General features: G+C 46.6%; 1 protein-coding gene across 5 annotated transcripts in view; it reads left to right on the plus strand.

The window, feature by feature from the left end:
- Positions 1-24,367, plus strand: part of DZIP1L (DAZ interacting zinc finger protein 1 like) — a 41,081-nt gene that overhangs the window by 12,953 nt on the left and 3,761 nt on the right. For 3 of the 5 annotated variants that reach the window (XM_042903171.1, XM_042903172.1, XM_042903168.1), the window contains 11 exons: positions 1,073-1,194; positions 1,878-2,039; positions 5,433-5,561; positions 9,786-9,848; positions 11,776-11,916; positions 14,198-14,228; positions 15,262-15,315; positions 15,659-15,792; positions 17,535-17,727; positions 21,062-21,278; positions 21,721-21,908. In XM_042903171.1, the coding sequence (XP_042759105.1) occupies positions 1,073-1,194; positions 1,878-2,039; positions 5,433-5,561; positions 9,786-9,848; positions 11,776-11,916; positions 14,198-14,228; positions 15,262-15,315; positions 15,659-15,792; positions 17,535-17,727; positions 21,062-21,278; positions 21,721-21,908 (1,434 nt within the window). Of the gene's footprint in view, positions 1-1,065; positions 1,195-1,877; positions 2,040-5,432; positions 5,562-9,785; positions 9,849-11,775; positions 11,917-14,197; positions 14,229-15,261; positions 15,316-15,658; positions 15,793-17,534; positions 17,728-21,061; positions 21,279-21,720; positions 21,909-24,367 lie in introns of all 5 variants that reach the window. The other 2 variants (XM_042903170.1, XM_042903169.1) reach the window with 2 other exon arrangements.

A 24,367-nucleotide genomic window follows, 5' to 3' on the forward strand; every position in this document is an offset into this window, starting at 1 on the left:
GGTGCCTGGGTGCCTCAGTCCCTTAGGCATCTGACTTCAGCTCAGGTCACGATCTCATGGTTGGTGAGCTCGAGCCCACATCCTGTGAACACGAGCCCTGCTTCTCTGTCTCCCTCTCTCTCTCTCTTTCCCCATCCTTGCTCACTTGTGCCCTCTCTCTCTCAAAAAAAAAAAAAAAAAATTATAACAATTGTGCAAGTACAATTGTCTTTTTCATTGGTTTATCTGTATGTGGTTTAGTTAGAATGTTCTTTTATAATTCATTCTTTTTTAAAAAAATTTTTTTAATGTTTATTTCTGAGACAGAGAGAGACAGAGCATAAGTGGGGGAGGGGCAAAGAGAGAGAGGGAACAGAATCCGAAGCAGGCTCCAGGCCCCGACATGGGGCTCAAACTCACAGACCGCGAGATCATGACTTGAGCCGAAGCCGGACGCTCAGCCGACTGAGCCACCCAGGCGCCCCAATAATTCATTCTTTTATTATTTAATCTCAGAAAGTTTGAAGTATACACTTAAAAAACTTTGGCTGAAAGTTTCCTTCATAATGCATACTGGTTTTTTTTTTCACTTGAAACTTACTACTATACGTATTTCTGAAAAAAAGGGAACTTAAAACTACAATTATTTTCACTACTTTAAACTCCTCTCTGATGGCTGTGAGGATGCATAGATATGTTCTTTGTATTGATAATCACCGTGTACATGCTATTTGGTATTCTGCTTCTGTTACTCTATCAATTTTGCTTTTACATTTGCATGTGTTAGTACTGTCAAAATAGTTACTTTAAATGACAATAATAGTTCACATTTATTGAGCGGTCATGCCAAGCACTTTGCACTGTCACATTTCATCCTCATGACAACCCTCTGAGTTAGGTGCTGTTATCTCCTCTTTCCAATTTGGGGAAACTGAGAGTCAGGGAGGTTATGTCAATTTGCCTGTGGTCAGTATCCAATGGGAGTGGCAAACTGGTCTCAGACTGAGGTGTGACTGATTGCATAGGCGACGAACTGCACTCCACTAACTTTTTGACTTAACCTGGTCACCCTGTCTTTGCGTGGAGCCCACAGGGAAGCAGAAGCAGCAGGAACAGCCAGTGGAGGAGATACTGGAGGAGCTTCGGGCCAAACTAAAATGGACCCAAGGGGAACTGGAAGCCCAGAGAGAGGCCGAGAGGCACCGGCAGCTCCAGGTGGGCACGGAGAGGAAACACCAGGGAGACTTGCTCGAGTCTCATGCAGGAGACCCATGATGCACGGGTGTCCCACAGGACCAGAAGTCTCGCTGATTTCCTGGAGCTGGGAGTCAGAGCTAGGATGGCATCTTCTTGGTTGTGGCAAATGATCTTAGGTTATCTGCAAAGGAAAATCCATTTGTTTTCCCAGATCTGTATGGCCAAAAGTAGGAGAGAGAATTGCTGTTTTCTGCCCTATTCAGCATCCTCTGAAGGCATTTGAACCTGAATGTTAACTTCTTACACTACAATGCTACTTGGCTTTTTGAAAGCCAAGACTGGATAAACTCCAAAGTCCAGTCTCGAGGACATACTTAGTAGATACTTGTAGAATGAAAATATGTAATCTTGCCTTACTCATTCCTTCATTTCTTTATTCTTCATTCATTTCTTCAGCATCCATTTATTGAGCACCAACTATGCCAGGAACATAAAGAGAGAGAAAAAGATCTCTATTGTCAAGGGACTTTACAGTTCAGAGAAGACTTGTCTCACTCCATGTCCAAACAATAGGAACAGTAGGACGAATCTTCTTTGGTCTCTAGAGTGACTTGCACAGACAAGGGGCCCTAGCAGTTTCTCAGTAAATATTTGCCATGATGTAGAATTAGTGATTCTATTGTTCCTGTTTTTCTTTCCAGGAAGCAGAGATTGCTCGTCAGAAGGAGATAGAAGCTAAGAAAGAATTTGATGAATGGAAAGAAAAAGAGCGGGCCACGCTATATGAGGAAATAGACAAGCTAAAAAAATTATTTTGGGATGAATTTAAAAGTGTTGCCAACCATAACTCAACTCTAGAAGAGGTACCCAACACAAAGTCTTTCAGTGTTCTTTTGCTGAAAATATGTTTATTTGTTCTCAAAATTCATTTCTTCATTTGTACTCGTTTTATTTCATCTGCCATTGGGAGCTAATATACTGTGAGGCTGGATATCAGAGGCCAGTGCCAGGGATTGAATCCCTGCTCTATCACATATTGGCTGTGTGACCTTAGGCGAGTTACTTAACTTTCCTGTGCCTCAGTTTCTCTTCTGTACGACAGGTTGCTGAAATGGTTAAATTAACACAGCACTTAACATTGTCTGGTATATAGTAGAAACACTATATATAACACTATATATATAACACTATATATATATATATATATATATATAAGACAGCACTTAACATTGTCTGGTATATAGTAGAAACTCCCTAGACATTATCTTTATTTTTGCAAAGGGCTTTCTTTTGTCACTGGATGAGCTATGAGGCAAAGTTTGAATGAATGCATTTTTCTCTTAACGGGTATTTGCTGAGTACTGGCTATATGCTAGGCACCCTGTTGGGGTCTGTGGAGATCAAGCATAATAGTAAGATTTACTGAGTGTATTAACTGGTTTCTAGCCCCTGTACAGTACATTTTATATACATTAACTTTTAATTCTCATAACAACAAAACAACCATAACATTCTCAAAGTAGGCACATTATTAGTTCATAATTTCTTTTCTATTTTCTTTTAATGTTGATTTCTTTTTGAGAGACAGAGACAGAGTGCAAGTGGTGGAGGGGCAGGGAGAGAGGGAGACGCAGAATCCAAAGCAGGCTCCAGGCTCTGAGCTGTCAGCACAGAGCCCGACGTGGGGCTCAAACCCACGAAGCGTGAGATCATGATCTGAGCCGAAGTTGGATGATCAACCGACTGAGCCACCCGGGTGCCCCTGGTTTATAATTTATTTTTAAAAGTTTTTTTTTTTTTTTTTTTAAAACAACACTATTATCATTCCTCCTTTACAGGTGAAGACACTGGGGTTCACATAACGTGCTCAAGGTCACACAGCTACTAAGAGGTAGACCTGGGATTTGAACTTAACTTTTTAAACTTGTAAGCCTCTGCTCTTCTAATGGATATGCTGTTAAGTTCATTCAGGAAAACATTATTAAAGATTATCCCTAGACTGTATCTTCCTATATAAACCCGTATGACTAAAACCATATCAGGGAAAAAGTTTTGAGGAGAAATATTTTCAGAATGTATTGAGCTCTTATTGGTCCTTCTAACATCAAGGAGAATCATTTCTTGTTTTTGAAAATGAACTATGCATTTCTCACAGTCATTCCATGTTTTGCTAAAGGAATACCTTGACAACTTTTCCAGAAGGGGCTTGTCATAGGATATGCTTGGAGTCTTGGGTGGTCCATCATCTCAATCTGAGATGGGAAGCCAAGGATAGGGATGGCTGTGGGGTTGAGATGAGAGCTGTGTGTGTGTGTGTCTGTTGTGGCTTAAGCCCTTCCTGCAGTGTGGTCAGGAATGATTTGTGGGAGATAAGATGCTCCCCCACCTTATGGACCTCATGGTCCTACCCCCCCAGCTCCACACCCATCTTCCCTGAGCTGGCATGTGCCCTGCTGACTCTCATCCTCTGACACGGCACTAGCTGACTGGATGTTTGATAGATAGGTATTGATTTGAATTTGGAGTTACTGTTCAGAAACCACCCCATCAAAGGTCAGAGGGTTACTTTTGGCTAGGAAATTCTAAGCTTTGGTGAGTGAGGACATAATTACCATCCATGGTTTCTTTTTAACTTGGATCACATTTCCCTAAACTGGAACATCATTTTTCTGTTTTTTATTTTTTATTTGTCTTTTCTCTGTAGGATTGCATATGCTGTGTTTTTGTGTTTGTGTGTCTCTCCCTGTCCCCTCTCATGTGACATTTCATTATTTTACTTTTATTATGGGAACAAAACTGGAGACCCAAATTCTCAGTGTATTTGGATAATTACTTTGTTATTTTTTTTTTCTAATTCTGGGGAGAAAAAGAGAAGATTTCGGTTAGAGTGAGTGTGAATAACACTGTAAGACAGTCTACCTCATAACACAACAAAAGATTTCCCTTGCTGTCCGGAGGGCCAATGAGAGGGAAATACTTAAAAAAAATTTTTTTTAATCTTTATTTATTTTTGAGAGAGAGACAGAGTGTGAGCAGGGGAGGAGCAGAGAGAGGGAGACACAGAATCCGAAGCAGGCTCCAGGCCCTGAGCTGTCAGCACAGAGCCTGATGTGGGGCTCGAACCCACGAACCGTGAGATAATGACCTGAGCTGAAGTCGGACGCTCAACTGACTGAGCCACCCAGGAGCCCCATTGGGTAGAGGGAAATACTTTTTGAAGATGTTTCTCCTCAAAATTTCCCCCCTGGTACAGAAGTCTGTGAGCTTACTTTGGCTGAGTTACCTGACTGAAGAGAGATAAGATAAAGGGTAAATCCAATGGCCAAAGGAGTACCCATTTGAATGGAAATCACCATGCCGGTTTGTCATATGCCGAGAGAGCCAGCTCTCTGGGCATCATAAATATTGGGGTGAAGGCAGAGATGACACGCGAGAAGCCGAGGGTTGTGCATACACTTGATAAAGCATTTGACTCTATGAAAATACTCAAGGGGTTTAGAAATGGTTAACATTTGGACCAGATATTGCTTTAGCAGTAGAGAAGAGTTAAAGATTATCGAGAATGGTATCAGGTTAAACTCAGGGACTTGCAGTTCTTGAAAGCTTTAATGGGTCTTACGAGTTTTGTATGTAATAATAGAGATGGAGATAATTTAATTTTGTGAATACAGCAGTGATATATTTAAAAATATAGCCATAGGTGGAAAGGCCTCTTCTCTCGGATCCACTTTCCTGTGTCTTTTCCTTCAGATTACATGCAGCTAGCTGGGGAATCATTAGGTATGGGTGATACCACTCCAAGCCACACAAAACCAGGTCTGGTTGGTGACAACCAGGATTTTTTTGTGGGAGGTGGGACAGGAGTCCTCAGGGAATGGTCCAGAGTACCTGAGACCCTCCCAAAGGCCATAGGAGTCTGATTCTCTTCAGCCTGTTTGAGACTGAAGAGGAAAGGGGGCATCTGTCTAGTGAGCTCCGGATTTTGAATGCAGCAGAATGCTAGTGCTATTGAAATTATGTTCTCAAATTCTGTTCTTCCACGGGAACTTGCTTCTCCTGTGTAAGCACTGAGCTCTCAACCCTGGGCAAGGGGAATGCTCACTTGTGGGTGTGTTTGCAGGCATGTAGATATCTGGTGAGGACAGCTTGGACTTTGTGGTTGGGAAAGGTGTGCCTTTTTGACATTGCTCAAGGTGTAAAAGACAACATCAAGACTAGATCTTCATCTAAATAAAACTGTGTCCCGGCCTTTTCAGAAACTGCAGGCATTGCAGTCCCACAATATGATGGAGTCCAACCTCGGGTCACTACGGGATGAGGAGTCTGAGGAGCGACTCAGGCAGACTCAGGAACTCCGGGCCCTGAAGGAGATGATGGAAATGCAGGTGAGCTAACGTCTCATGCTTTTCCTCCGCCGCCAGCCAGGTTGTCTTCCAACAAAGTTTCTTAGTTTTGCCCTATGGTGTTACGGAAGCTGAAATACATCAAATTCTACATTTTCAGACCTTCTGCCAATACATGGAATCATGGAATAGGATTCTTAGGCTTGGGGCTGGGGCTTAAGGTGGGGCTGGTGATACAGATGAGTACAGTATCAGGTTTGCTTGGGATCTTTTCAAAACACATACAGTTATGTCTCTTATTGGGCACCTTTACTCTCATTTTGATTCCAACCCCGTTGGAAACAAATCTTCTGGATTTGAAGGTATTTGGGATGGATCTAGTGATGTGATGATAAATATTTAACAACGGCTGTCTGCTTTAATAGGTAGCAGTTGCCATTTTCCATGGTGTAGAATTTCCCGTCATCTCTGATTTCGTGCTACCACCGTGAGGTCCCTGGGTATGGCATTGGAGAGGCTGGTGCACAGTCTGCTCTCATGAGCCGGCAGGAGGTGGCTCTGGCCACCCCTGGATGAATCGTGCAAGGATGCAGCGAGATAGGGTCTAAATCACTGATAATCCCACGGCAAGGAAGGGCAATGGGGATCATTACTAAATCAGGTTGTGCTTCTGTTTCTGCTTCTCTAAGATTGTGAAGAAAGAGCTTAAAGTCTAACTAACAGCAGTAAAATATTTCTACTGCTTGATGTTTCCTTTCACAAGTTTCCCGGTAAGGGAAGCTAATTTTTTTCTATGACCTCTGTTCACATCCTTTTGCCTAATTTTCCTTCCCGGTTTGTGAGTTTGTATAACATATGGAAGTGAACCCAGCCCTCTGTTATTCTTATACTTATTTTTCCCATAACACTGGTCTTTCAATTTTCTTTATTGTGGTTTGGGTCATACAAAATTAATAATGTTTATGTGGTCAAAATGATCAAATCATCAATTTGTTTATGGCCACTCTGACGTTTAAAAAGAAAATATTTTTGCATTTTCTTGTAGTGCTTTTATGGCCTTATTTATTCATTCATACATACCACTTTACTGAGATATGATTGGCATGTGAAAAATTGTACATGCTTGATGTATACAACTCAGTGAGTTTGGGGATAATAACTCACCCTTGAAACCCTCACCACCATCAGGCCACAGTCATATCCATCACCTCCCAAAGTTTCCTTCCACTCTTTATTTTATTTTCTTTGTGTGTATGGCAGTAACACTTAACATCAGATCTACTTTCTTAGCAAAGTATACAATACAGTATATATATCTTATTTTAGTATATGTGCTGCCGAAGCGAGCACAACAGTATATATATCTTGCATAACAAACTTTGTACCCTTCGACCATAACTTCCCCATTTTCTCCCTGTTTTAACTTCTAGTGATCACCATTCTCTCTCTGTTTCTGTAAGTTTGACTATTTTGGATTCCACACGTAACTGAGATCATACACTATTTGTGTTTCTTGCCTGACTGACTTATTTCACTTAGCATGATACCTTCTAGGTTCATTCATGTTGATGCAGGATTTCCTTCTTTTTTAAGGTTGAATAGTATTCCACTGTATGTATGTTCCACGTTTGCTTTATCTACTCATCTACCAATGGATTATTAGGTTTCCCTATTTTGGCTACTGTTCATAATGCTGCAGTGAACATGGGAGTGTATCTCTTTGAGATCCTGATTTCAGTTTTTTTTGGATCGATATCAAGAAGTGGGATTGTTGGATTATATGGTAGTCCTATTTTTAATTTTTTTCTTTTAACAACAGGAAAAGCAATCAAGTTTATTAACAAGTATACCTCATGTACACCTGGAGATACCCTGGGGGAAATGAGTAACTCTATTTTTAATTTTTTGAGGCACTTCCAATCTGTTTTTCATAATAACTGTGTCAATATACATTCCCACCAACAGTGTATGAGGGTTCCCTTTTCTTCACATCCTTACCAACGCTTATCTTTTTTTTTCTTTTTAATAACAGCCATCTTGACAGGTGTGAGGTGATATCTCATTGTGGTTTTATTTACATTTCTCTGCTGATTAATGATGTTATAGGCCTTTTGGGGGAAATGTCTATTTGGGTCTTTTGTCCATTTAATTTTTTTCCCTGCTATTGAGTTAAGTTCCTTATATTTTGGATATTAACCCTTTAGCAGATAATATGGTTTGCAGAATATTTTATCCCATTCTATAGGTTGTTCTCCTTTTGGGTAGAATGTTCTGTATATGTCTGTTTGGTCCATTTGGTCTGGCGTGCAGTTCAAGTCTAGTGTTCCCTTATTGATTTTCTGTCTGGATCTCTCCATTTTTGAAAGTGGGCTATTGAGGCCCAATGCTCTTGCTGTACTGCCATTCTTCCCTTTGGTTGTATTAATATTCACTTTATATATTTAGGTGCTCTGACGTTGAATGCATATATATTTACATTGTTATATTCTGTTGATGAATGGACCCCTTTATCATTATGTGATGATCTTCTTTGTCTCTTGTAATCGTTTTTTACTTAAAGTCTTTTTTGCCTGACAGCAGTGAAGCTACCCCTATTCTCTTGGTTACCGTTTGTGTGAAATATCTTTTTCCATCCATTCAGTTGCAAGTGTGCCCTTAACGTAAGTCTCTTGTAGGCAGCACACAGCTGGATCTTATTTTTTTAGTCCATTCAGTCACTCTTTGTCTTTTGACTGGTGAATTTAATCCATTTAAATTTAAAGTAATTATTCATAAGTAAGGACTAACTATTGCCATTTTATTAATTGTTTTCAGATTTTTGTAGTTACTTTGTTCCTTTCCTCCTCTCTTGCTGCCATTCTTTTTTTTTTTTTTTTTTGAATTTTTTTTAACATTTATTTTTGAGACAGAGACAGAGCACGAAGAGGCAGAGAGAGAGGGAGACACAGAGAGAGAGCACGAAGAGGCAGAGAGAGAGGGGAAGAGGCAGAGAGAGAGGGAGACACAGAATCTGAAGTAGGCTTCAGGCTCTGAACTGGCAGCACAGAGCTCGACGTGGGGCTCGAACTCACGAACTGCGAGATTGGGACCTGAGCCGAAGTCGGACACTCAACCCACTGAACCACCCAGAGGCCCCAGCTGCCATCCTTTTTGATTTGATGGTTTTATTTTGTAGTGGTATGCTCTGACTGCTTTATCTTTTGCATATCTGCTGTAGGTTTTTTGTGATTAGTATGAAACTTACATAAAACATCTAGGACAGCGGTCTGTTTTAAGCTGATAACAACTTAATATCAATCGCATATAACTACTCTGTACATTTACTTCTCACTTACACCAGCTGGTGTCCAGTTGGATCTGTGGCTGGTTGTTGAGATCTGTGTGCCAGCGCCACAAGCTGAGTCAGCTGTGCTCTTTCCCTCAGTTCTGACAGGGGTGGGACAGAAGCGGGCCTCCCGGGCAGCATCCTGCAAGGCTGGGGCAGTGGGTGCTCACTCTCTGTCCCCTTCCCTCGTGGGAAAAATTGTGGGCTGAGGAGGTCTCCCTTGGCACTGAGCTGTGCCACCTTGAGGGAGAGCTGATGCAGGTAAAGTGAAACTTCTCTGGAATGCATCTATTCTCAGGTGTTTTTGCTCCATTGAGGTGCTGGAAGCTCTCAGCTGGGTTTGTGGGCTCCCATAAAGGAATTCTCATCTGTGGAGGGTTTGAGAGCTGGAACTTCTTATTGTACGGTCTTGCTGATATAACTTCCATTTTTTAAGTTTAAATCTTTGACCCACCTAAAATTTATTTTGGTTTAAGATATGAAATAAAGATTCAAGTTCATTTTTTTTTTTCTAGGCAGTTTAACTACCTCTTGAACTCCATTTGTCAATAATCTATCTTTCTCCAGACTAAGCTTCCATTTTTCTCCCCAATCTTTGTCTGGGCTTTCTATTCTTTTCACTACTCTGCCTAATATGAGCCAGTACTTTTTAATTCCTGTAGCTTTATACTATATTTTATTTAATTAATTTATTTTTTAAAGTTTATTTATTTGAGAGAGAGTGAGCATGAGCAGGGTAGGGGCAGAGACAGAGGGAGAGAGAGAATCCCAAGCAGGCTCAGCACTGTCAGCATGGAGCCCGATGCAGGGCTCGAACCCACGAACCGTGAGATCGTGACCTGAGCTGAAGTCAGATGCTTAACTAACTGAGCCACCCAGGTGCCCCCCGTACTATATTTTAACATCTAGGGGCCCATTTGACAAACTTTTATCTTTTCCAGAAAACAGAATGGAAGAGAAAAATGAAGGAACTGCAGGGAGAGCACGCAGCTCAGAAGCGAGAGGTAGCCCTCCTTGGGTGGTCTGGGGGAGCTTGGTTTCCTGTGACCTCCTCTCATCCTATGGCACCCCCATTCTTCACCCCTACTCCTCTCGAACTGGTTGGCAGGTATTTTGTTGCTGACACAGTTCCTGGCAGCTGACTCCCCTCCATACAGAGAAGACCTTGGTCCGCTGCCTAGACAGCAGCCTCCCAGGCCAGGAGTAGGGCCCCCTGGCCTTTTCTTCTGAACCCAACACCTGCTTTACACTGTGGTCCTCTCTGCAGGGACCCCTTCAGGCTCTGCGAGGAGGGTTGTGCTGATAACCTCTGATGAATTGCCTGGTCCTTTCATGTTTGGGCCCTTCTTTGAAACCCCACCCAGGAGAGAAGCAGGTGGCTGTGGACCTCAGCTGTAGTTCAGAGGGAGCCCAAATGGAAGGGCTCAGATACTGAGACCAGGGAACAGAGAGCAGCAGGCCTCAGGCCGAGAAAACAACTTCTATGAAAACGCCCCTGAGAAGAAAGCAAATTGAGGAGGAAGCCAATTAACAAGAGCCCTATGTTCTGCTTGTAGAAAGCTCGGAAGTTAAAAGTCTCAGATCAGAGGCTGGCACGTGATAGACACCCCCAATTCCTGTAATTTCCATCTTGGTGGTTTTATTTTATTTAAAATGTTTTAAAATGGGCAATACACTTAAATTTATTTAAAAAGCAAAAGAAATATGTTAAGGTACCCTCAGTAAAGTGTGCTGAGATATATTAAGGTTCACTTCCTCCCCATCTCCGTCTACCTGCCCCCAAAACCCACCCCACAGCTGACTTTTTTTTTTTTTTTTCCCAACATTTTTTATTTATTTTTGGGACAGAGAGAGACAGAGCATGAACGGGGGAGGGGCAGAGAGAGGGAGACACAGAATCGGAAACAGGCTCCAGGCTCCGAGCCATCAGCCCAGAGCCTGACGCGGGGCTCGAACTCACGGACCGCGAGATCGTGACCTGGCTGAAGTCGGACGCTTAACCGACTGCGCCACCCAGGCGCCCCCCACAGCTGACTTTTATTGCTTTCTAGTGTAGTTTTCTAAAGTTTCTTTATGCAAACATAAGTAATATCATCTTCTGTCTGCTCTTACAACAGCATGTGACCATATTTCCTTCACCTTTTGTTTTTACCTAAAAACACAATTTGAGGACTTTTGAATGGCCTCAGGTTATCTGACTGTGCTTCAGTGGGCAGTCACACTGGACAGAGAGCCTTTTTGCCCTGATCTTAGGGGCCTGAGTTCAATTCTTATTTTCCCTTGAGTGAAGCGTGGACTGTAGTCAATCTTGTTAGAAAGCCACCTGTCCAGGTCTGGCAGCCCCCTCCCCTGCTTCAGGTGAAACTCAATAATTTAAGTAGTTCACATGTCTCCATGGGGCCGGCAGCAAATGTCTTTCTCCAGGCCTGCTCCTCCCTTTCTCCTTCCACCCAAGTCCTCAGGGGAGGCTTCCCTGTATATCTGAGGTTTCAGTGGTGCACAGAGGTATGTTCTGCACACAGGGAAGCACAGCTGTGGTTTCCTTACCAAGTCTATTGTCGAGCTGTAGCTTTCCTCTCCTGGGGCAATAAAACTTGAGGCTTAGTCTCAGATGTGGAGGACTGTGGGGACCTGTTCTAAGGGGTTAATTAAATGCACCAGTTTAATATTTGTGAAAATAGTGTGCCTGTTATTCCTTGACAGGAATATCTCAGCGTGGCCAAGGTCGCCGCTCATTCAGGTATACACAGATATCTGAAAAGCTTTGAGAAATGTACCATATGATAATTATAGCATTAATTTCAGAGAGCCATCTCACGTTCCTGAGAAGCTATTTGTCTAGCCAGTATTTGCCTACAGGTGCAGGCCCTGCAGATCCTGGGCAGCCATAGGTCCCTGCAGACATGTGACTGACTCTCCTGTGCCCATCAGCTGCAGGAGCAGAATGAGAGGCTCCAGGCCTCCCTGTCTCAGGATCAGAGGAAAGCAGCCGCCCAGGCCCAGCGCCAGATCAGTGCTCTCCGTGCCCAGCTCCAGGAACAAGCCAGGCTCATCACCTCCCAGGAAGAGATGGTAGGTCTGTCCCCCTTCCCAGCCAGGCCTCAGTGCCCCTCGACCTCTGCGAGGATCTCCTTCCCTTCTCTGGGACTCACTACTGGCACTGGTCTCATTAGTCAGGCTCATTAAGGAGAGAGAAAGGTCCTCAGGCTTCAGGGGTACAGAATGGTGAGGATGCAGCCTGTCTTTTTCCAGGCCGAAGATGTGCCTGCTGTCCTTAGGGGCTGTGTTACTGGGTTCACACTAACATCAGAGACCATCTAAGGACAGGCACCTGGTGGGTACTTGGCTTAGTACTTCATTTAAACCTCACTCTTCAAGGCAGATATTGCTGCCTCCTCATTGTCACTTGACAGATGATGCAACCGGCTGGAGAAGTCAAGTGCCTGTCTTGCATCCACATCGGACACCCTGTAAGAGCCAGGGGAGGATTCAGCCCTGGCCAGGCAGTGGAATACACAGCCTGTGTTCTTTTCACTGTGTCCACAGACATAATTTCCTACCCAATACCCTTTTCATAAGTGAACACCCTCTGGTGAGGTCGTCAGATAAACTGGTATGATGAGAAGTCACTTACTCACGAATGCCTCTCTCTTAAAACTGGCCCCAAGACTCTGCACCTGTTGCTCAGGCTCAGCTCCCCCTTCTGAGTTCCAGGTCAGCAGAGAAGTGTATCTGTCCTCAGAGGGGCCCCTCTGTGGCCTCAGGTCCTTGCCATGGTTCTGATACCCCCCTCCACACAGATTCTCTAGGCACAGCACTTCCTGTCACTATCTAGTTCAGTGTTCTTGTTCCTGCACGCTGGCTATTTGTGCTCTTCTGTTTTCCCAGCCATATTTCAGCCAGGTGTCTAACCCCGTCCCTTGCTGCTTTTCTTTTTACTGCACAGCCCCTCCTCCCACCTCTGCAAACACTTAGCTTCACTGCTGTGGCCACCTCAGGACCAGTCTGGACATCTCTTCCTTCTGTTATCCAGAACTCTTGTTTGCAAATATTTCACTTAGGAGCTCATTGGTTAAACATGGATTTAGAATAGGTTAATAGGGGGTTATTTTTATTGTAAAAGAGGTGACAGTTGATGGCCTTGGTTTAGCAGCAAAATTATGCCATTGGAAATCCAGGCTGTTTTTCTTTTTACCATCTTCAGTGTGTTGACTTCTGTTCTCATGCTTGACTCTCACAATTGCAAGATGGCTGCCATAGCTCCAACCATCACAACCATATTCAATAGAAGAAGTGGATGAAAAGGCCCCTTTATAAGACTTTTGCTTATGTTTTATCAATCAAAGCTGAATTACATGGGCAACTACAGCTGCAAAGAAGGTTAGAAAGCAAGTAATTAGTTTTACAGTCTCTAGAATAGAGGTAGACAAGGGAGGAAACATTTGGAAATGGACATTGGATGTGTCATTCATTGGTAGATAATAAAAAACAACTCAAGCTTAAGCAGAAGAGGGAATTTGTCATTAGGGTAGACAGGGTGTCTCACAGAGTTCATGGCAGGAGAGCAGCTGAGCCTGGGAATAAACTGGAACCAGATACATGAATGTGGTCAGGGGTTTTCCTTTGCTGTGTACCTCTGTTCTGTATATCTGCTTCAATTTTTTTCTTTTATTCTGAAGATCACCTTTCACTTCATATCTGTCCCATGTGGCAAAACAAACAAGCAAACAAGTAAACAAAACCCAAACCAAAACCAGTTGGCTGCCACTGGCTCTTGACTTCACATGTTATCAGTTCAGAGTTCTCCTCCCAAACCTAGACAGTCAGCTCTGTGGGGGGTGGGGGGGGTCACATACTCATAAGCAGCTGTCCCATGTGCAGCTATGTGGAAGGAGGATGAAGAGGAGGGGGGCCGTGCAGACAGTTTAGTGACCGTCCACATCACTCCTCCTTCCTCCCAGGGGGCACTCAGCTCAGATGCCCCCATCATGGGAGGGAGCCTACCTTGCCCTGGTCGTCCACCAATTGTACCAAAAGTATTGATTGTGTCCCTGTCCCCCTCAGCTTGCATGGGGCTCCTGCCCTTCAAATCACAGTCCCTCTCTGAAGGAGGGGGCTTTCCCACCAGGGGAAAAGGCAGCACGATGCCATGCTGGTTGCTGCCATCCAGCCTTGGTGCCACCCCCCTCCCCCCACTTATGGAGATGCTGTTGGGCAGTGTACTTTGAGCTCCTCGCTCCCAGGGGGAGGCATGGAAACAGTGGCTGTCCCTTCTTTATGGTGCTAGGCAGAGGCACTGCTCAGAGTAGAGTCCCCTGCTGGCTGTAACCTGCTCTCTTCCACATCTTTGTAGATCCAGACCATGTCTCTGAGGAAGGAGGAGGGTAAGCCTGCATGGGGTATTTTGTCTTGTCCTCTTCTCTCTCCTGTTCCCCACCAGTCAATTTGGAGAATGAGGGTGGTGGTGGTGGTGACAGCAGCTCAGGGGACATGTGCTGTCAGGCTCTTTGGCTGGGTGAGGGAGGGCAGGAAGATATTTTCTTCTGGGACATATAGGGCTCCAGCCTGCAGTGGATTCTTACCTGGCCTGTTCTTCTCTGTAGGGTGGTGGAGATATGGGGAAGGGTGAGGATCCTGGGGGCAGTGATGGATGGAGCAGGGTTTGGGAAAAGGTTCTTTCTAACTCATCACGTCTGCGGTTTGGACCATCAACTTTTACCTTGCTCCCAGGGGGTAGCACGTTGTCCCCAAATCAGTGTGAATGTGGCCGGTTTAGGGAGTATGCTGTCTTCCTCTGCTGTGCTTGTGTGCAGGAGTGCACGTGCTGGCCTCTAAAGGGAGACAGTAACCGGCAGGGCACTGCCCCTGCCTGGACGGCCCTGGTCAGCCCCTTATGAAACCTGGCCCTTCCTGCTCCATCCCACTTCTTCTGTCCTAGCTCTTTAGCCTCCTTCTGCCTTTTCTTGAAAATCCACACGTCTCTTCCCATCCCTGCCTCTAGGTCAGACGTTTCTTTCCCAGCTTTGCAAGCAGTTCAGAGAAGCACTGTCCCTGCAGCCCCAACCTTCCCAAGGGCTTCGCTGAGCACTTTGGATTCATGGTCTCATTACACTGTCCCCACAATTTAATGTGGGCTGGGAATTATCATCCTCATTTTCTAGATGAGGAGACTGAGGCTTGGCGAGGTTCTGGGACTCCCTGTGTTGTGCACAGCTGGTTGGGCAGGGCTGGACCGTGTGAACTCTGGTCTTTCTGGCTCCCGGTGTCAGTGTTTGTGACCATGGCTCCATCCCGGGTAAAGAAACAACTGGAGGGCGTACCCCTTCTTGCCGACACTCACGTGTCCCATGCTTTCCTCTGGGTCAGGGATGGGGTCCAGGGCATTGAGGCCACACTAACTGTTCCTGCTCTTCTCAGGGATCCACAAGGGCCTGAAGGCTACGGACACAGAGGAGGACTCTTCCGAGGAAGGTGAGGTCTTAGTTTCCTTCCCTGGTGTCTAATGCAGGACACAGATTTGTCCTCTTCATTGTTTAGTTTGTGTCTACTTCACTGTATCTGGCTACTGAAGCTGGGGGGGAGGAGAATTAGGGACAAGGAAATAAGTATTTCTGAAGCCCCTTGTGTGTGCCGGGCACGTTACACACAGGCACTAACATGCGATCTAAATGGTCCACCGATGGGTCAGCGACTTGCCCAGAGTCACAGAGCCGGCAGGTGTGTGGAGGCAGGATTTGGAATGGCATCTGATGCGTAGCCTGACCCGTGTGCCTGTCTCACCTCCTCTCACCTTGGTCATTGTCTTGCGCTGCAGAGTTAGAGGACTCCGGAGACGGACAGCAGAAGGTGCTGGCAGCGCTGAGGCGAAACCCCACCCTGCTGATGCAGTTCAGGCCAATCCTGGAGGACACCTTGGAAGAGAAGCTGGAAAGCATGGGGATAAAGAGAGTAAGCTCCCGGGCTACTGATGTGAGGGCTGCTGTCTATCATTTAGACACATGATGTTCTTAACCTGACAGATGCTTGATTGCTCTTTACAGTGTAGGCTTATTCTTCTTATTTGTTCCAACTGGGGTGCCTTTCATACCCAGGAACATGAGCCCACACAGCTTCCCCTCACCGCACGGCAGCAATGTGGTCTCTCTTCTCTGTTTCCAGTGGTTTCTTGGGGTGTCGCCCTGCATCCTGACCTTTCTGTGCTCTCCGCTCATCTGTGTCTATTTCTTACAGAGGGAATTTAATTGGTTCAGTCTGCCCTCTGAAAGGGTCCCTTGGGTGAATTGTCTATCATCAGTGGCACACGTGGCCACGGCACTCAGCAAGTGGCTGTGGTGAAAGCTATGTCTGGGACCCTCATGCCCGTGTTTAACCAGAGCATGCATTTTATCATTAAAGGCATCAATGACATATTTTATTAAATAAAAACACTAACCTTTGACTGTTTTCAACTACTGTTCCATCTAACTTTGGCCCTATGATCAGATTTGATTAAAACATTTCTTTCTGGGGTGCCTGGGTGGCTCAGTCGGTTAAGCACCCGACTTCGGCTCAGGTCATGATCTCACGGTTCATGGGTTCGAGCCCCGCGTTGGACTCTGGGCTGACAGCTCAGAGCCTGGAGCCTGTTTCAGATTCTGTGTCTCCTTCTCTTTCTGCCCCTCCCCTGCTTGCACTCTGTCTCCCTCTGTCTCAAAAGTAAACAAACATTTAAAAAAAAAATTTAAAAACCCATTTATTTCTTTTTTTAAACTTTTTTTAAATGTTTATTTTTGAGAGAGAGAGATAGAGAGAGAGAGAGTGCAAGCAGGGGAAAGAGAGAGAAAGACATGGAATCCAAAGCAGGCTCTAGGTTCTGAGCTGTCAGCACAGAGCCCAATGTGGCGCTCGAACTCACGAACTGTGAGATCCTGACCTGAGCCGAAGTCAGATTCTTAACTGACTGAGCCACCCAGGTGCCCCCTAAAACATTTCTTTCTAACCTTGAATGAATCCTTATGGGCTCTGGGTGGGTGTCAAAAGCCCAAGCAACTTCCAGTAGGTCTTGGAAGAAAAATGTTTATTCATTTTTAAGAGAGAGAGAGAGAGAGAGAGAGAGAGAGAGAGAATGAGTGGGGGAGGGGCAGACAGAGAGGGAGACACAGAATCTGAAGCAGGCTCTGGGCTCTGACCTATCAGCACAGAGCCTGATGCAGGGCTTGAACCCACGAACCATGAGATCCTGACCTGAGCCGAAGTCAGATGCTTAACCGACTGAGCCACCAGGCGTCCCTGCAGTTCATTTTTCACACATTGTTAGGCACAGAGGACAACCTGTCTGGCATAATGATGGTTATGAGGTACAAATGAGGTACAAAAGGAGCAAGCTCTGGTCTCTGTCCTCAGATGAGTGGGGTGGCAGAAGGGCATGTCCCACCTGAGCCCCAGAAGCTGTGATGACGATGGAGTTGTGCGTAGCCCCATTGCATCATCTTGCCATGCATGTTTTGATGCAGCTCCCAGACCCTAAACCATTACACTTCCTGCAGCGTGTGCAACCGCTGCCCACCCTGCTCTGACGCTCTCCCCATCATCTTCCAGAAAGCACTGGGTGCTGAGCACAGCGACTCCCAGGCCAGCAGCAGGTGCGAGAGGCTTAGGGGAAGGAGTAGGGGAACTTCTGTCTCCAAAGGGGGAACTTCTGTCTCTTCTAGGATGCAAAGGGAATCCCCTTGCAAACTCTCAGACACCTCGAGTCCCTCCTGAGAGCCCACCGGGAGCAGAAGGCACGGAGGTTTTCTGAATTTCTGAGTCTGAGGGAAAAGCTTGTCAAGGAAGCCACCAGCAGAGTGAAGCAGAGACAGAGACACATGGCCCCGGCATCCCAGTTGGACAGCGGGGCTCCAGGTGAGCTGGTCAGAGGGCTTGCTTGGGGGCTGGGGCTGACAGGGTCCAGGCTTGTTTGCACACGAGGAGGGTGTACTTTCTGCCTCCAGCAGGGCATTGCTTGAAAGAGTGAGATAGCCGCGTCTTTGCAGGTGACTGAGTCCAAAAGTCCTCTTTTGGGGGAAACAGGGTCAAGGAGTGGGCCCCAGGGTCACCCAGGGAAGCTGGAGGAGAGCCGGCGTTAGAGCCTGTGGTTAGCCCTGAGCTTGCTGCCCCTACTTTGCGGGTTTACTTGCTTTGACCGCAAGTTGAACTTTGCTCCAACAGAGAAGAACACACACAGTTTCTGGCTCTGAAGCCAGGGATGTCAGTGCTGGGAGAGGGCCCAAGGCCTGAGAGCACTGGGGCTGCAGGCAGGGGCAAAAGGGATCAAATGCAAAGTCTGCATGGGAGCTGTGGGAGGCTGGGCGAGCTCTGCCTGCTGACACACCCTCAGAGCTCAGACTTGGTTCCCTGGGCTGGGTCACAGCCACTGCTTCGCCCCTGGGGGTTGTGACAAGGAAAGGCCGGGACGGGGTGGGGGGGGGGAGGGGGGAGGTTCTTGGGGAGGATTCAAGTGTGTGAGTGGTGGCCCTCCAGTCTCTGTCCTCGGGGAACTGAGGAAGCAAGGGAACTTGTGTTCCTAGGTTCGAGAGCCCCCTGTTTCTAGAGGATTTCCAGATCCACCGAGCTGCTGAAATTAGGGGCCCAGGGGAGGGCTTCAGGGGGTCTGAGGCTGTTTGTGCAGTGTGGTGCTGCAGCTCCTTTTCCTCATGAGTATATACCAGGGAGCTATTGATTGTCTTATCGCCTTGTGTCCAGGCAGACCCAGCCTGAACTCGTCATCCTAAGGAATTTCCCAGAGTGTGGACCACATTCTCTGGGGACGTGAGAGATGATTTTAGTTGGTACGTGGACCAATAATTGTAGAATTTACTAAGGCCGATCCGTGCCAAGCACAAATCCTCTGCTGGGAAACCGGCCCAGACTTGGTGATGATGGGGCCAAGCACAGGGGTGGTGGGTGTGCGGCAGAGAGAGGGGACCGGGAGGCACGGCAGAAGAAGGAAAGCATCCTCTGAGGACAGGCTTCCAGAAGAGGAAAGGTATCTTGCTCCTCCAGGCACCCCCTCCCCTCCAGCCCTTGCTCCTGTGGTCAGAAAACCGGAGTGAGAACCACCCCCTTGCCTATCTCCCCTTCCCTGGTCCTGGGGCCCTGCCGTCTCCAGGGTATGTCACAGAGGTGTGACGTGAGCACTGTGTTTCCACAGCATTTTGCAGACCTCTCTTTCCAGCTGGATGCCCACATGCTCGTTTTCTAGGTCCCACGAGTGCTGCATAAATGCTCACCTCTGATCTCCACTTAGATTGTGCCTCTTTGGTTTTGGGGCAGAGCTGTGGGATGTAGCAAGGCTGTGAGTGGCAAGAGCCCTGGATTTGGGGTGGCTGATGACCTGGGTTTGCAGGTACCACTGACTTGCGTGGAGCTGTGGGCCCTGAGTCCCTGGATCTCTTGCAGCCCCTGTAAAGTAGGGAAAACGACACTCTCCTAAGGCATCTGGGGCCAGGTGGGTGCTGTGGTTAAAGTGCTTAGCTTGGTGTCTGTGTGCAGTAACTGTAGCTATTCTTGTTACTTTCCGTCAGCGAGTCTGTCTGCTTTCCCCTTCTCTCCAGTCTGTTCTTAGAAGGTCCACTTCTGTGTAAATGCATTCTCTGAGAGCGGTGTATTTTCAGCGTTTTTGATCTTGAACTGCAGTAAGAAACACAGTTTACCTGTGACAGTCCACACACGTAAGAGTTTTGTGGGAAAGTACTCTGATACTCTGCGATGCCCTTCTCTTCGCTTTCCATAAAAAAAAAAAAAAAAATTGCTGATCCTGGATACCCCGCTGGGGAATTCGGAAAAGGGAGGGGCTGGGTCTGAGTGCTTGCCTTTATTTTTTTTATTTTTTATTTATTTTTTTTATATTTTTATTTTTTATTTTTATTTATTTTTATTTATTTTTTCAATATATGAAATTTATTGTCAAATTGGTTTCCATACAACACCCAGTGCTCATCCCAAAAGGTGCCCTCCTCAACACCCATCACTCACCCTCCCCTCCCTCCCACCCCCCATCAACCCTCAGTTTGTTCTCAGTTTTTAAGAGTCTCTTATGCTTTGGCTCTCTTCCACTCTAACCTCTTTTTTTTTTTTTTCCTTCCCCTCCCCCATGGGTTTCTGTTAAGTTTCTCAGGATCCACATAAGAGTGAAAACATATGGTATCTGTCTTTCTCTGTATGGCTTCTTTCACTTAGCATCACACTCTCCAGTTCCATCCATGTTGCTACAAAGGGCCATATTTCGTTCTTTCTCATTGCCATGTAGTACTCCACTGTGTATATAAACCACAATTTCTTTATCCATTCATCAGTTGATGGACATTTAGGCTCTTTCCATAATTTGGCTATTGTTGAGAGTGCTGCTATAAACATTGGGGTACAAGTGCCCCTATGCATCAGTACTCCTGTATCCCTTGGGTAAATTCCTAGCAGTGCTATTGCTGGGTCATAGGGTAGGTCTATTTTTAATTTTCTAAGGAACCTGAGTGCTTGCCTTTAAAGGACTGAGTTCCGGGAGGATTTAGTGGGTCTGGGTGGCCCATGTGGTCCTGTTGCGACCTCTGGTGGCAGCACGGTCTCCCTGCAATGTTGTCTGCACTCCAGCGGCTGCAGCCCGGGTGGGTGGAGAGGATGTGTGCTCTTGGCGAGGTCAGCCCCTAGCACTACACGGGGAGGGTTAAGCTGCTGACAAGCTGGGCCCCTCTTCATTTTTTTAGTTAAGTTTCTTTATTTGTTTTGAGACAGAGAAAGAGAGTGCGAGAGCAGGGGAGGGGCAGAGAGAGAGAGGAGAGAGTGAGAATCCCAAGGAGGCTCTGTGCTGCCAGCACGGAGCCCGATGTGGGGCTTGAACCCACGAACCATTAGATCATGACCTGACTGAAGTTGGATGCTCAACTCACTGAGCCACCCAGGTACCCCACGGGCCCCACTTCAGACCTGCCAACTCCTGTGGGACTCGTGGAATGATGGCATGACCCTGGAAGACCAGCTGCTCTCCCGGTCTGTGCTAGAACTGTGGGTCCCAGCCCTGAGTCTGGCCAGCAGCAGGACTCCTGCGGTGGGGGCGGTGGTCATATTTGCGCTGGTTATCATGGTACGCTGCGACAGACTGATTTGTCCATTTCTAGTGTGCTGGAGCCTGTCTCTACGTCCTCTTCGGGCTTGAAGCCCCAGATGCTCATGCCTTGGAACTTATTCCTATCTGTGTTTCTAGTCAAAAGCCAGCAGAACCCACTGGCCATCAAAGAGGCCCAGCCAAAGTCCAGGACGCTGCATGTGGCATTGCCATCTAAGCCAGCAGAGCCACCCATGACAACTCTTCAGAGCCGCAGCAGCCACGGTCCTGGCCTGGCTCCCGTGCCCACCCCTACTCCGCGCCCCAGAGCACGTGGACCCTCCGGCACCTCTGCTTCCTCAGGGCCCGGGCCGAGGTGAGCCCCGGACTCCGCACTCCCCCTGGGTCTTGGCAGTGGCTACCAGCCTCAGGCAGCCCTGATCTGGGCTTCCCGCAGGCTTCTGCAGACAGGTGAGGGGCAGAGACAGATGTGAACAGGAGAAGCCTCAGTTGGGGTCCATCCTGAGACCTCACGAAGAGACTGGGGTCCTTTGCTCCTGGCCAGGACAAACCCACCCCTACCTTCCCCATCTCTTCCTTAAAAGCCTTAGTTGCCACGCCGGAAAGGCTGGGTCCTCATCTTCTAACAGAGTTGCTGGTGTGTCTGCTATGCTCCAGAGTGACTCCTGGCTATCATCTGGGCCCAAGGAAGGAGCAGGGCTGACTTGGGGCAAATCAGACATGCTTGCAAGTGGTGAGGTTTGGCTTCCAAAGCTTTTCTGGCCCACGTAGCCCTCATTTCTTCTTGTCCATGACAGTACACCCCCATTCAGTTCTGAAGAGGACTCAGAGGGAAATTCCGTGCAGCGGACATCTCTCCAGCCCCCACGAGGTCCTTCCAGGATGGGGCCCCGGCCAGAGGACAACTGGGACTGGTCTGACACAGAGACGTCGGAGGGGAGTGCCCAGCCCCCTGAAAAAGGCTCAGGTGGGCTGGCTTCCTCAGGTGAGTGATCTGGGACCACTGAGGTAGCCCTTCTCCAGCCCAGATTTCTCTAGTCCCGGAAACACTCTTTTTCTTTGGGTTCTCTGATCTGGCAACTCATTGTGACTTGGAGAGAGTGACTGTCCCTCCCATCAGGTACTTTCCTGTGGTCGCAGAGACAGTAGAAGAAGGATAGAATCTGAGTGAGTTTTATTTTGCCCCTTGTTTTGTCATTGAATTGCCTAACTGTTGGAGGTTGGAGGAGCTCACTCCTTTTGTCCTCCACATCCTTACCGTTAGAGAATGAACATGGTGGCCAGACAAATGGAGATTAAAGTGTTGTTCTATTACTGGAGATAGTGCCTAGTAATGCTAAGGCATAGGCTTCCTCTCAGAGCCTGATTGGCTCCTGAGGCCAATGTGGGGACCCCTCCAGCGTCCCCAACCCAGATTCTCACCGTACTTGTGGCTATATGGGGGGGGGGTCAGCAAAACCACAGAGAGGGCTGAAGTATGCCGCTGTGGGGACAGTCCAGCTGGCCTCCAAATGCAGTCACAGGTGCAGGGAGCATATCAGAAAAAGAAAGATGGCCCAGGGGATGTTGCAGTCCCTCTGCTTGGCTACTCCAGTGGATAGGAGAGGTAAGAAAGTGTGGGGGGCGCTGAGAGGGTGTCCATGCTCTGCTTGCCCAACCTGGTAGAGGAGGAACACCTTCATACCACGCATGAGGTGACGTGTGCCACACACATTGTCACTGATGTCCAAACTAAGTCTCTGACACCTTATGTTACTTGTTCAAGGTCCCAGAACTAATAACGTGAAAAACAGATTCTGTATTATGTTTTTGATGTTAATGTGTTGGTGGCATTTTTTTTTTTACTTGAGAAATAAATTTTTCCCAGAAAGAACTGCCTTTAGCCATTTTCCTAATTTTGAGAATATCCACACAGTCTTTTATGCTTCTTGAGTTCATTAGTACCAGATCAAGGGGTTGTGGTTACCCAGTCAACTATCACTGCAGTAAAAGTAGCCTCCAGGGCAAACCTAGGTTACAATGAACATTTTGAGAGATATAGTTGGTTGTAACACATGCAGCCTCACACAAAGAAAGTTTTTGTAACAAAACAGTAATGAAAAGTGTGGTTTTCCAGCTAACCTTAAGATGGAGGGTGACAGCTTCAGAAGGTCACAGTGAACCTTCACAGCAGGCTCATTGCCACCAATGGTCTTAGGGACATAGTGGCATTTTTACAGGAAAGTTCTTTGTCCTTTTCAGCAAAGAGATTTAGCAATTTCACTTGATGAAAAGACATCATAGAAATTTGAGTTAAATGTTATGATTAACTGGAATGAATATATCCATTAAACTTGTCACTTTAAGATTTTTTTTTTTAAATATTTTTTAATGTTTATTTATTTTGACAGAGAGAGAGAGAGCGAGACAGAGCATGAGTGGGGGAGGGGCAGAGAGAGGGAGACACAGAATCTGAAGCAGGCTCCAGGCTCCAAGCTGTCAGCACAGAGCCCGATGTGGGGCTCGAACCCATGGACCGCAAGATCATGACCTGAGCCAAAGTCAGACGCTCAACCGACTGAGCTACCCAGGCACCCCGTCACTTTAAGATTTTAAAAAAATATTTATTTATTTTTGAGAGAGAGAGAGAGAGAGAGAGAGAGAGAGAGAATGTGAGCAGGGGAGGGACAGAGAGAGAGGGAGACACAGAATCTGAAGCAGTCTCCAGGCTCTGAGCTGTCAGCACAGAGCCCGCGACATGGGGCTTGAACTCACGAACCGTGAGATCATGACCTGAGCCGAAGTCAATTGCTTTAACTGACTGAGCCACCCAGGCGTCCCTAAACCTGTCACTTTCTATCTAACAGTGTACTACAATAACTAATTGAGCATTTTTCTTCTGAAACAACTAAGTCAACTCCCATTCTTTCAAGATTTTCTTTTATTTTTTTCTTTTTATGTTTTTTAAATTTATTTTTGAGAGAGAGAGAGAGAGAGAGAGAGAGAGAGACAGAGGATGCTGTCATTGCATTGACAGCAATGAGCCCAATGTGGGGTTTGAACTCATGAATCGTGAGATCATGACCTGATCCAAAGTCGGATGCTCAACTGACTGAGCCACCAGGCACCCCTCTTTTAAGATTTTCTTATAAAACTGTTAATGGAAAGGCCTGCAGCTTCTGGCTTCAGTTGAATTTTCTTTTTCTTAATTTTTTTTTAATGTTTATTCATTTTTGGGAGAGAGAGAGAGAGAGACAGAGTGTGAGCAGGTGAGGGGCAGAGAGAGGGAGACGCAGAATCCCGGAGCAGGCTCCAGGTTCTGAGCTGTCGGCACAGACCGTGATGTGGGGCTCGAACTTGTGAACCACGAGATCATGACCTGAGCCAAAGTCGGATGTTTAACCGACTGAGCCACCCAGGCACCCCTTCAGGTGCATTTTCTAGCCAAGGCTTAAAGAACATGGA

Source organism: Panthera leo, chromosome C2, assembly GCF_018350215.1.
Source record: "Panthera leo isolate Ple1 chromosome C2, P.leo_Ple1_pat1.1, whole genome shotgun sequence".
In the NCBI taxonomy this organism is placed as follows: domain Eukaryota; kingdom Metazoa; phylum Chordata; class Mammalia; order Carnivora; family Felidae; genus Panthera; species Panthera leo.